The 14,120-nt window shown below is 39.1% G+C and overlaps 1 protein-coding gene and 2 pseudogenes across 1 annotated transcript; all 3 read left to right on the top strand.

Moving 5' to 3' along the window:
* LOC141592147 (uncharacterized) overlaps positions 1 to 14,120 on the top strand; it is a 272,781-nt pseudogene that overhangs the window by 235,215 nt on the left and 23,446 nt on the right.
* LOC141590054 (uncharacterized) lies at positions 7,993 to 8,407 on the top strand (annotated as a pseudogene).
* LOC141590055 (putative disease resistance protein RGA1) lies at positions 8,353 to 12,872 on the top strand. The gene is made up of 2 exons (XM_074410670.1): positions 8,353 to 9,309; positions 9,990 to 12,872. Exons 1-2 carry the CDS (start codon positions 9,295 to 9,297, stop codon positions 12,870 to 12,872), a joined length of 2,898 nt encoding a protein of 965 aa, XP_074266771.1. The 5' UTR covers positions 8,353 to 9,294.

Consider the following 14,120-nt stretch of genomic DNA (forward strand, 5'->3'; position numbering starts at 1 on the left):
TTTCTCCACCAGCTCCACCGACGGCCACCAATCGTTGTCGACACTGGAGCTCCGGCAGAGGTCATGCACGCATCCCTGTGTTCTGCCCAGCGCCATACGAGCCACCATCATCCTCTTACTTTTCTCCCACCATCATAATCATCCCTCCACCTCTCCCAAAAACACAATAGGATGTCATCAGACCCCTCTTAATTGCAAACATCAACTTTATAATCGATTTGACGGCATGATCAGACGGCAACAATGGCGTCTTGAAGAGTCGACGGTGACGATGATGGTGGGAGATGATCAGAGGGATTGAAGGAAGAAATGTCGGATTCTTTGCGAAGTGCGATTTGGAGTCGATTAATAAGGTTCGGTGATATCTCGCACTTCACCATTGATGAATGTTGATTGAAGATGATTGTAATTGATTTGGGGATTTAGGGTTGATAAGGGTGGTGGTTTTTATGGTAGCTGCTTTTATTTGTTCAACGGATTGGTGGGAGGGAAAGAGGAAACAGACGACACTGGTGGGTTGTGGACTGGTTTGGCAACGTCGACATGGTGGCGTCGGCTTGGTGGTGGCGCCGGCGGGGCAGGTGGCGGCAGTTAGGAAGAAGTTGATGATAATGGGTGATTTTGGGAATTAGATATTAAAGTTAGTTTATAGTGTAATATGAGGGATTAGTGTATTAAATAACAAAAAATGGATCATTGGTCAAATAAGTAACGGAGTGATGATGGAAGTTTGGTAAAGGGTATTCTAGGAAGGAAAAAGGTAAACACAGGGGTACCATATGTAGAAACTTAAAACGAGGGGTACCATGTGTAATACGGAAAAGTTCGAGGGTACCATGGGAAAAAACCGTTAATATAATAACAAAACGAGTATTAAACTATGAGAATTTAAATCAGATTTTTGATTAGAACTTATTTACGAAAATTCTTGTTGAATTACAAAGAGACATGCAATATAATACTGGGGAAAAGGTAGATATTTGGGTAACAAGCAATTGAAAGTTCAATAAAATGCAGATTTCATAAAAATCACAAATAAGAGTCTAATAAGCAACAAAATTAAAATTCACACTTTGGAATGAACATACCTGGATTTTCACCAATTAACAGAATCATTGGCTACTTTCAATAATCCAACATAATTTGAAGCTAGACATTCGATTTCTGGTAGGTATTTGGATTTTCCCCAATTTGCATTTGTTTAGCTTGTGGTAGGTATTTGGGTAGATTTTTTTTATTACAAGATTGTGAATGGTAGCTAAGCTAAGAATAGACATAGAGTAAAGCAAGAAAATGAAGTGAAAATGGTGATGATGGAGAAGCAAGCCGCAAATCATGTGTTTTGTTTTTGCAGGAAGTGAAAAAATGAGTGAAAAACTAAGCTAGTGGAAGAGAGAGATATGGGAAATGGGAGAAAAGTCGTGTAAGTTGTTAAAAATCACATATTTTTTCTTTTCTATTTTTTTTTAAAAAATTATTTAGTCTAATCCTAGTCATATTTTTGGTGCCACGTCATTTTTTTCCGACAAAAAATTGATCTAAATATATTCAAATGGGTTTAATTGCACATCAAGTATAACTAGTGGGGTTTATTTGCACTATTGAAAAGATATGGAGCTAATATGCACGTAGTGTCAAACGTATGAGACTTATTTGCCAATTCCCCATAACTGTATATGCAGTAGAAGAATGGGAAAAGAATCAGGAAAAAAAAGGGGTGGACCCATATCATGACCTATTGGGAAACTGGTTATATCAGGTCATTTATGGGACGGGTTCAATGAAAGTTAAATGGTGTAGTAGTTAGGATTATTCTCAGTTAAAAATTAGTTGAGATTAATATGAAAAGAAAAGGCTTAATATGGATTAATTCCATAAACTAACCCAAATTTTTAGCTCCTACTCGGTACGTATATAATAGGCAGCCAAGTATAAAAATCAATTAAAAACACACATATGCATATAAGTCCGCGAATTTCGCGGGAAATAAAACTTGTACGAGTTTTACTTGACGAAAAAACCGCAGTTGCCCTCTTCACGTAATACTCCCTCCGTCCCGATTAGTTGCCCTCTTCAAATGTTGAATTTCAATTCCTTCACAGAGGGAGTATTACGTGAAGCACGAGTGAAGATCAATCCTTGACGAAAAAACCGCAGTTGCCCTCTTCAAATGTTGAATTTCAATTCTTTCACAGAAATTGATTGCTAAACAAATAAAACCCTAGAAAATTTGATACACGTTGCAGGAAGTTGCTCAATTAAGATGAAGGAAGAGAACTTCGAGTAGTTTGTACAAATTAGAGAGAAATGAGAGATAAGAAATGTAGAGAAAGATTGAAGATTTTTATTGAGTTTCTTGAATGAATGATTGAATGAATTACAAACTAAGGAATTCTCATATTTATACAGCTCATGACAGCTATTTTCCCGCTATTTCTAACTGAATTCCAGCTAACTCTAACAACTTTCTTAACTAATTTTGGCGCCAAAACTTATTCTGTTACAATTCTGTTATTCTATAACATATCTTCCCCCTTCTAAAATGACTTGTCCTCAAGTCTCGATCAATCTATTGAATTAGGCCAGAAATTGTTGCTCCATTACCTCAGCGAATTCCCATGTTGCATCATGTATTGGAAAACCCTCCCAGTGAATCAGGTATTGTACTGTAGCCTGGTTTTGCCTTTTGACAATCCTTCTATCCAAAATAGCAGCTGGTTGTATGATATCGTCACTATTGAGACCTTGCATCCAACTAGGAATATGAGCTGCAGTACGAAGTTGACCTCTGAAAGCCTTCAATTGTGAGACATGAAACACTTTATGAATTTTGGCAGCATCAGGAAGAGACAATTTGTAGGCCACCTTTCCCACAGTGTCTTCTACTTGAAACGGCCCATAGTACTTGGGAGCAATCTTCTCATTAGGCCTGCGAGTGACTGACCCCTGCCTATAAGGTTGTAGCTTTAGCCAAACCCAATCCCCAACATTAAAGACCCTTTCTGACCTCTTTTTATCAGCCTGCACCTTCATTCTGTGTTGAGCTTTTCGTAACTGATCCTTAAGCAATGTTATCATAGCTTCCCTTTTTTGCATAGTCCTGTGCACACTCTCCACAGATGTCTCTCCTGGTAAATAGGGTAAATGAAGAGGGGGAGGTTGGTTATAAACCGCCTCATATGGAGTCATCTGAGTAGCAGAATGATAAGTAGTGTTATACCACCACTCAGCTAAGGGTAACCACATAGCCCATTCCTTAGGCTTTTCCCCACACATACACCTTAAGTAAGATTCAATGCATCTGTTCACAACCTCTGTCTGACCATCTGTTTGAGGATGATAAGCAGATGATAACAACAACTCAGAGCCCTGCAGTTGAAATAAGGCTAGCCAAAAGTGACTGGTAAAGATAGCATCCCTGTCACTGACAATGCTTCTAGGCCACCCGTGTAGTTTAAACACATTATCTAGATAAGCTTGGGCCACCTCAATTGTTGTGAAAGGATGAGTTAGTGCCATAAAATGGGCATACTTACTCATTCTATCAACCACAACAAAAATAACTTCCCTCCCTTGAGATTTTGGCAATCCTGTAATGAAATCCATATAGATATCCAACCAGATTTCAGAGGGAATAGGCAGTGGTTGTAAAAGTCCAGGATAAGTTGCATTGTCATACTTATTAGCTTGACATGTGACACACTGCCTGACAAAATGACTTATGTCCTTGGTCATACCTCTCCATAAGAATAAAGTCTTCACCCTTCTAGTAGTGGCATCTCTCCCTGAATGCCCACTCTGAGGTGCACTGTGAAGCCATTCCAAAATCTTATTCCTCAATATCAGGTCAGGACCAATCACAATCCGTCCTTTCTTTTTAATCAGGCCATCAAACAACTGATATGATGGAACAGCTGAAGGGTCATTCTGTAACTGTTCTTTTAGGTTGCTTAGAAAAATGTCTTGGTCATAACTCTTTTGTATAAGGTCTGGTAAATTTGACTGAACATCAGACAAAGCTATGCACAACAACTCACTCCCCTGACGTCTTGACAAAGCATCTGCAGCCAAATTTTCCTTCCCAGACCTGTATTGGATCTCATAGTCAAAGCCCATGAGTTTAGATAGCCAAAATTGCTGGAATGGTGTAGAAATCTTCTGCTGGAGAAGCCATTTCAGACTTTTTTGGTCAGTTTTAATCAAAAAAATTTGTCCTGTAAGATACTGCTCCCATTTTTGCACAACAAAGACAATAGCCAGCTCCTTCTCATATACAGACAACTTCTGCCATTTTGGACTGAGTGTCTTACTAATGTAGGCTAGTGGATGCCCATCTTGCATGAGTACTGCTCCAATGCCAGTGTTAGAAGCATCTGTCTCAACAACAAAGGCCTTGTTAAAGTCAGGAACAGCTAGGACAGGAGCACTGCTAAGAGCATCTTTGAGTTGCTGAAATGCAGTGGAGGCCAGGCTACTCCACTTAAACTCCCCTTTCCTTAATAACTGTGTCAGTGGGTGACTGATGACTGCATATCCCCTCACAAATTTTCTGTAGTACCCTGCTAAACCCAGAAAACTCCTCAACTCCTTAACTGATTTTGGCTCTGGCCAATTTTTAACTGCTAACACTTTAGCAGGATCAGTTTCCACTCCATTGCCACAAATGAAGTGCCCCAAATACTCCACTTTGTCACTAGCAAAAGAGCATTTGCTGCTTTTAGCATACAACTTGTTTGACCTCGTTACTTCAAAAACCATAGCTAAATGTTGCCAGTGTTCCTCCAGAGAAGGGCTATAGACTAAAATGTCATCAAAGAAAACTAAGACACATTTTCTAAGCAAGGTTTTAAACACATTGTTCATCCAATTTTGAAAAGAGGCAGGAGCATTTGTCAATCCAAAAGGCATGACAAGAAACTCATAGTGACCAACATGAGTTTTGAAAGCAGTTTTATAGACATCACCCTCATACACCCTCAATTGATGGTACCCTGCCCTTAGATCCAACTTTGAAAATACTTTAGAGCCAGCTAATTCATCAATAAGTTCATCCACCACAGGGATAGGGAACTTGTCCTTAACTGTTCTTTTGTTGACCTCCCTGTAATCAACACACAAACGCCAGGACCCATCTTTCTTGCCCACAAGGACCACTGGAGAAGCAAAAGGGCTACAACTATGTTGGATTATGCCCTGGTCCAACATCTCCTGTACCAACTTCTCAATAATGTCTCTTTGTTTGAGTGGGTATCTGTAAGGCCTAATATTAACAGCCTGGGCATCCTGCAGCAAGGGAATCCTATGGTCAAACACTCCTCTGCTAGGAGGAAGTCTGGTAGGTTCTTCAAATAGATCCTTATAATGCTGCAACAAGTTACTCAACGCAACAGGTCTGTCACCACCCTCAACCTGCTGACCACAGCACATAATCTGAGAATTTGTTTCCTCCTTGGGACTTAAGTGTAAGAAACACAGATGGGTAGCATTATTGAGGAGCTTTGAAGTTGGTTTAACTGTGTGAACCTTTTTAGGAGCCAAACCCCTCAACACATGTCTTTTATCCTTGTACTTGAATTCCATTTTCAAATCTTTAAAATTCCAGCTGACTGTCCCTAGAGTACTTAACCACTGTACTCCTAGAACCATGTCACATCCTCCCAACGGAATAATCAACACATCAGTCACAAACTGAGTGTTTTGTAACTGCCAGGAAAACTGTCTACTCATTAGTTGACAGGGAAACTGGCTTCCATCTGCAACTGTTACTGATTGTGGTTCAATAGAGTCCAACTTACATCCTAATTTCATGGCCATTTCTTGATCCAAAAAATTATGTGTACTCCCAGAATCAATGAGAATATGAATATCCTTCTTTCCCACATGACCAGTTACTCTCATAGTCTGAAAGCCTTGACTACCAGATAAAGCATTCATTGAAATGCATGGAACAGTGCCCACCATCTCATAACCCAATTCAGATTCCTCTGTCTCTTCCACTATACTAATGGTCTCTTGCTCATCACCTTCCTCCCCCACTATCTCTATTGCAAACATTTGAATCCCCTTATGCTTGCAAACATGATTTTTAGTGAAAGGTTCATTGCAGAAATAACATTCTCCTTTCTTCAGTTTTTCTGCTCGTTCAGCTGCACTAATAAATCTAGTGGGTCTGATGGAATTATTTGGTGGTAAAGATGGAGAAATAACAGGTCTAGGGTTGGGTAACAACCCTTTAGAAGATGAACTTGGGACAGAATGGTGTGAATTAGTAAAAGTTCTAGGGATAGAATTTGGATTTTGTGTGTAATTTTTGGAGGTATATTTGGTCACAGACAGACTCTCTTCCTGTAAACGAGCATATTCAACAAAGACAAGATTTCTCGAGGTTTAAATGCCTTCACAAATGGTTTCAAAGAAGGTTTCAACCCTCCAATGAAACTGTCCAGGAAATACTGGTCAGGCAACAAAGGATTTCGTTGCATCATTAACCCTTTAAGATTTTCAAATGCATCTAAGTAATCATCAATAGTATTAGTCTGATGCAGTTTATTAAACTCCTCAACAACATTTCCAGCAATTTCTTCTTTAAATCTTGCACACAAATCTACTATAAAATCATCCCATCCAATATGAGGTCTAACAACAACATAGCTATTAAACCATGATTCAGCCTTACCAATCATATACATGCTAGCTAAATCCACACGTTGTTCATCAGGAATTTTGCATAGATTGAAGTACTTCACACACTTTTTCATCCAAATTCGAGGATTATTACCATCAAAACAAGGAAATTCAAGCTTTGGTGTAAACTTGAGATGATTTCTGTTACCTGGATGTGGAGATTCACCATTTCCAGACCCAGATTCACGCACCTCAGTATCCTTCCCAACTTCATTTGCTTTCAACAACGCCATAATTTCGCCAAGAATTGTTGTTTGTTGCTCCAATTTCTGTTCAAGAGTAGAAATTCGACCTTCCATTGCTGATTTCAATTGTTGGACAGTCAATTTGCGTGTAGCAGGTGCCAGTTTAGGGTTCTTTACGAAATTTGGGGAAAAATTAATTGCAATTGAGGTTTGCGGAAGCACAATCAAAGGATCAACAAGCTGATACCAATGATACAAGCTGCAGGAAGTTGATCAATTAAGATGAAGGAAGAGAACTTCGAGTAGTTTGTACAAAACAGTTGACAAATTAGAGAGAAATGAGAGATAAGAAATGTAGAGAAAGATTGAAGATTTTTATTGAGTTTCTTGAATGAATGATTGAATGAATTACAAACTAAGGAATTCTCATATTTATACAGCTCATGACAGCTATTTTCCCGCTATTTCTAACTGAATTCCAGCTAACTCTAACAACTTTCTTAACTAATTTTGGCGCCAAAACTTATTCTGTTACAATTCTGTTATTCTATAACAAAATTGAACGCAGCAATTGAAGAATCAAATCAATTCTGCATTTCATATCCTTCATTCAATACTTGGTAATTCCTTTACCTATCTTATTTTTCAAGAAACGATTACCAAATTGGAAGTAAACATATCTCTGCAGGTTTAGTTTTCAGTGAATACCTGTTAAGTGGTCAGTGAGGAGGAACTCTTTTTCCAGCAATACGTCATCATTCTTAGTCTGAACCCAATTTCTAAAGCGACTTTCTTTGTCTTATTTCTGTTTTCTATTATTAGTATCGCTTCAGAAAATGGATTGTTTAAGAATGACTAGAAATGCTCTCTTTCCTTGTAAATTCCCTTTATATACTTTTCTGCATTTCTGATAAGAATGTTCGAGGCCCTAATTTGAAATGTGCTGTGAAAATGAAAGAATGTTACGGTTATAGTGATTACCTAATTACGCTTGTGATATGGTGATATCTATCTAAGGACTCTTGTTTATTTATATTTTCAAGATTGAAAGTAGTTTTAAAAGCATTTCAAATTATTGTGAATATCAAACCATGCTTTTGATCAACAGGGACCTTATCTCAAGATGATCTTTTTAAAGGACATTGTACCAGCTGCACAAAACAACATAGACACACAATTTATACTCTTGGCCAAAGGTAAATTCACTAGGGAGGGCGAAACCAAGACTTGCTTGGCACTCGTGGCGGACGAGACTGCGGCGGTGCATTTTCAACTATGGGGGGTGGAGAGTGATGCTTTCCAAACAGGTGATATCATCCACCTCTCTAATGGCATATTTTCATATCAACGAAACAATCTTGTTCTTAGGGCTGGTAAAAGAGGAAAGATTGAGAAGATTGGTGAGTTTACCTTGCCGTATGTAGAAACACCCAACATAAGTGAGATAGCATGGGTTCCTGATCCGAGTAACCCCAAGAAATATGTGCGGGGATAAGGTTATCTCTCCTTACTCGCGTATCTTTCCCCCTCTTCATTGATGCCTGGCCGCCTGCCCTTTTTACAAGCCGTCTTGATTTGGCCAATAGGCATCGCATACCTAGGAGTCGTTGATGCCGTAATGTTCATTTCTATTAGTTATGTTACTCAGACACGACTTAGACACATAGTATAAGGCTTACTGATGGCTTCTGGATTACACATCTTCATTCATCTCAGCGTTACTCTTTCAATGCTGCCAATCAGAATGGTATCGTTGACATGGTGCTGCTACACAAACTTGAAGTTTGCCGTTTGATGATACTAGTGGTGAAATTGTGGCCTTCTCTTGATTTCATTCTAGAATTCAGAAAAAAAGTGCGGCAAATGGGACACTGGTGAGGCTCGACTTGATGGGTAGTAGCGGTGGTTTAATTTTACTAGAGGCTGATTTTGAAGGCACAACTTGCACTTCCCCATCTTATAGTATTTTCTATGTGTGCAGTTCAGAGATTCAGAGCTGGTGTGACTACCTTTACTAAGCCTCTATAGTATGGTCGTGTTGGCTTCACTTGCCAGTTCCACTGCCTACATCAAGAAGTAGAGGGACAAGCAATGAAGAAAAAGAGGGTTTAGTCTAATCTGGTTCGCTCCTGACATTTCCATGAATAACCTGAACGAAATTGAGTGAGGAATTCACTGTTATATTGGTTACGAAGGATGAGAAGCTGAATGTATCCTTAAAATATGTTTTTTACTCTTATGAAATTGCTGGACGGCGTGTATACCATGTTCCTTTTCCTTGCGGGTACACTTTGGCGTGTCACAATTTTTAAAAGTCGGTTGCAGTGCTCCTCCAGGCTCAGAACTCTATTGAACCCCTTACTCAGTTTGGATCTTACCCATTGAACTCTTCCCATGGGATCACCAAACTGAGCAAACTCAGCATATGAGTTCCCCCCAGGTGCTTCCTATGAGATTCAGTCTAACTCCCCTTTTACGAAATAACCTGCCTGTGTCGGTTTACCTCTTTCGTAGACCATTGTGGACCATAATTTATTATAGGTATTTTTGTTGATGTGTGTCAAGATCAATCGCTAAAACAAACCGATTCAAACATTTCGTACGTTGCAATTAGATCAGGTAATTTACTGATCAGTTGCAAATGTGTAATTAACTATGTGCTTGATTAGTTAGGAAGAGGTTTTTTAATTCCCAATTGACTAATCATGCTCTCAGCAAATTTGGTATCCTACTTGGGAAAAAAGTTGAGTCTAGTCATTGATTAATCCTTTAAGATTTGATTATTCATGTTTCCTACAACTTGGAGCAGCAAAGTAATTGTTTTAGACGGACTGACAACGACGTCCGTAAGTAATCCTGTATATAACTAAGGCAGAGCAAAAAGCAGGAAGCATCTTCTATTCATCTACCATTCCTGTGTATCCCCTCTTTAGTTACAACAGCTTTTCATCTCCTAAACCTCTCAAAATGGACTTGGCAACAGTAATGTCCGTTGTTCAAACTCTTCTTTCTGCGATCCAAACTTTGGATCAGCTCAAAGTCATGTGCTCCTTTTCTGACTGTAAGTGTGAACTTGCGGCTCTCCAGAGCACCGTTGACACCATCAAATCTGTTCTGCAGGATGCCGAGGCCAAGCAAGATGCCCTTAACAATCAAGAAAAGAAATATATTGAAGAGCTCAAGGATGTTGTTTACGATGCTAATGATGTGGTTGATGAGTTCCTCACTCTTGTCAAGCGGAAAACCCTCACCGAGGCTACTGATAAAGTCACTGATAAGGTGAGATCCTTCCTTTCCCTTTTTAAGCTTCTTACTCACCATCTGTCTGATAAAGTCAAGCAAGTTAATAAGAAATTGGAAACCATTGCGTCGAACAGTAGTAAGTTCAGCTTTAAGGTTGATAGTAAGCCTATAAGGTTTAGCATGGAGGAGACGTCTTCTTTTGTGCCTGCTGATAATAAAATAATTGGGAGGGATGAGGATGTGGAAAAGATTGTAGGGATGTTACTGGACTCGAATCACGTTTATCAGTCAGATGTTTCATTCCTTTCTATTGTGGGGATGGGAGGTCTAGGTAAAACCGCTCTTGCACAACTTGTTTTTAATGATCCGAGGATCAAGAGTGCATTTCAGTTGACGAGATGGACATGCATTGCTGATCAGGATCACCATTTATGGAACTTGACCAAGCTTCTTGGTAAAGTAATAATGCAAAAAAAACCTACAAGTAAGGAGCAAATACATCGTGAGGTTAGGAAACAACTAGGTGGGAAAAAATATTTGCTGGTGTTAGATGATGTTTGGACTGAATGTTACCATCGATGGCAAGAGTTTGAAGAGTTTTTGAAGGTAGGACAAAGTGGGAGTCGAATAGTTGTAACCACTCGTTCGAAAAAAACTGCCCAAATGATAGGAGGTGATCGAGTGCATGAGTTGCAAGGATTATCAGAAGAAAAGTCATGGTGTTTGTTTGAAAGGATGGCATTTCTACCCAAACAAAGAGAAACTCCTAATGATGACTTGCTAAGCCTTGGCAAAAATATTATTAAAAAGTGTGCACATGTTCCGCTTGCAATTAAAGTAGTAGGAAGTCTCCTGCGCGGTGAATCGAAGGCTAAATGGAAGTCATTCGAAGAGAAAGGGTTAGCCAATATGAGTGAAGGGGATGATACCATAACCAATGTCTTGAAGTTGAGTTACCGTCAACTTGACTCCTCCTCCTTGAAGAATTGTTTTGCTTACTGTGCTATCTTTCCAAAGGGTTTTGAGATCAGGAAGATAATGTTGATTAGCCTTTGGATGGCCCAAGGATATATCAATAATGAATATGTAGGCGAGGAGTATTTTCTTATGTTATTACAAAGGTGTTTTTTCCAAGGTGTTGGTGAGGATGAATATGGTGAGATTGAGCGGTTCAAAATACACGACCTCTTGCATGATATTGCTGAACAAGTAGCTGGTGAGGAGATTTGTAGATTGAGTACTGACACTGTCAATGTGAGTAAAAGAGTTCGCCATCTCTCTCTTTTGTGTGACCGTGATACACAAGAAATTTTCAATAAGACTCGTATACGTACTTACCTCCATGTTAAGGACCCTTGGAGTAAGGGAAATGCAGACCGGTTACTAGCTGGTAAATTAGTAGCAAATTGGACATGCTTAAGGTCATTAGACTTGAGCAGATTAGGTGCCGAAAGTTTACCACAAACAATTGGTAAACTGTTTCATTTGAGGTACTTAAATCTCTCAGAGAGTAAGACACTGAAAGAGCTTCCCACATCAATTGCAAAACTAGTGAATCTGCAGACTTTAGATTTAAGAAAATTGCCTAATGATGTGAGCAAGTTAGTTGATCCAAGCACTTTAGATGTAACCTCTAGCGGGTTGCGTCATATGCCTCCAGGCATGGGTGCGTTGACCCGTCTGCACACCCTGGGTCTTTTTGTGGCAGGATGGGAATGTTCAGATGGGAATGAGTGTTTTGATGGGCTGGAAGACCTCTTTTTCTTGAATAACTTGAAAGGGTACCTTGAAATTCGTATTCGAATCTGCAAAAATGCAAACTATGTCAAGGAAGGCCGTGGTGGGGGAAACTATCTAAAGAGTAAGGAACACCTCAAAGGGATCTGTATTGATTTTACAAAAGGAGAGGAATACGGAAATAAGGAGAGTGAGCAACTGCTGCTGGAAGAGATGCAGCCACATCATGGTCTTAAGGAGTTGTCAATAACTGGGTATCATGGTGAGACAATGCCAAGATGGTCGGGGATTATAGATAAATCTGCATTATTTCATCTTCCTCATCTTGTTAGTTTGCAGATATGTGATTGTCGCGAGTTGCAATGCTTGCCTTCGTTGGAAAAACTGTCTCACCTTAAAAAGCTCACATTATCAAGATTGCCTGAGATGAAGTATGTGGCGAATGTTAACTTAGATGTTACTGGCTCTAGTGAAGGACCACCATTGTTTCCATGCCTCGAAAACCTCGACATTAGTAAGTTGCCCAAGTTGAAAGGGTGGTGGCCTAAATCAGAGTCTGGGGTTCAGAACGAGCATCTAAGTTGGAAATCATCCCCCCGCTTTGCTCAGCTAAAGAGTCTCAATATGACTGATTGCCCGAAGATGACATCTATTCCTACATGCCCCTCTCTTGAAACTCTAAATGTACAATATTCTGACAGAATATTGAAATGGAGCAATATGGAGAGATGCGGACCAAGGCAATTGACTGTTAGCCACTTGGAATGGCTCGATTCAATGCCGGCCAAGTATGTTCAGTGCCTCACAAAGATCGTAATACAGAATGAGATGAAGGTGCAGAGCTTGGGAGAAGTTAGGATGTTGTTCCAGACCCGTATTTTTTCTTCCCTGCGAAACATAGTAATCAATAGATGCCCCAAACTAAGAACTTTCGGCGGGTGGTTGGAGCAAATCTCTGACTTGCAGAGTTTACGTGTAGATGACTGTCCTAGCCTTCTGGACAGTGGCGTATCTAGGATTTAGATCATGGGGGTGCAGAAAGTTAATAACCAAAAGATGTCATGTGTAGATGAAATTTAACTCTCCGACAACGGTGCTCCATTTAGGCGTAAAATTTATATATATCTCATCGTTTTGAGCAATATTGTGTTTGATCCAAAACAAAGTTAACCGGAACTTAAATACCTATATATATATTTTAAATACTTCATATAAAGTTATTAAATTGATGAGTTGTAATTTATTCAAATTATAGTAATATATACCCTCTTTTTGTTTTATAATATGTATACTAAAACGACTTATAAAATAAAATAAACGAAGCAAAACATAAACTTTGGAAGTATATATATAATTCTAAAACAACTCAATTCAAAGGATTCAACTAATAAATATGCGTAGTAAAAAACGAAGTATTTTATATGAATTTTTCAAGGTAATTAATGCATTTAATATGGTATAGAGTAGTTAACTAGTTATTGACGAAAATTTGACACAGCAAAAGGATTTAAATATGGCATGGTATTAATGACGCCAGTAATTGCAAAATCTAAAAAAAAACTTCCACTAGGAGAATTGAACCTTGGATCATTCAATCTAAATACAAGGGACTTGCCACTAGACCCTTAACATTATTTTGATTCATCACTGTACTTAATATTATTTAATTCTGAAACCAGAGGGGATGCAGTCGCACCCACTGCACCCCCTTTGGCGACGCCACTGCTTCTGGATGGCATACCATGGCGATACCTCCCCCAAAGCTTGCAATCATTGAGTTTGGTGAAATTCGCAGAGTTAGAGGAACTGCCTGAGGGGATATCGTATTGCACTACCCTCCGATGACTCATGATTTGGGATTGTCCTCAACTACATTCCACACCGAATTGGATTCCTAAACTCACTTGTCTAGAAAAACTGCAGTTTTACAACTGTTCACAGAGTCTCAAGGAAAGATGCCAAGAACCTAACGGGGAGGACTGGCCCCTCATTCAACACATACCCCTCTTTGTCATTAAAGACAAACTGCCGAAATTCTCATCTTTTCGATTTGCAGGGACTAGCAGATCTCCAATGCCATTAATTGGATCGGTTACTTTGATTTATATGCATCAATTTGCGAACTTGTTTAGAGAATAATTATAAATAAGACAATCTCATATGTGAGACTAAATCATTGATGTATGATCAAATGAAAAACCTTGGAAATGGGTCCGTCTCAATAATCCCTTTAAATTGTCATTCCCCATTTTGATTCATAATATATCCATT

Source organism: Silene latifolia, chromosome 7 (genome assembly GCF_048544455.1).
Source record: "Silene latifolia isolate original U9 population chromosome 7, ASM4854445v1, whole genome shotgun sequence".
Lineage (NCBI taxonomy): Eukaryota > Viridiplantae > Streptophyta > Magnoliopsida > Caryophyllales > Caryophyllaceae > Silene > Silene latifolia.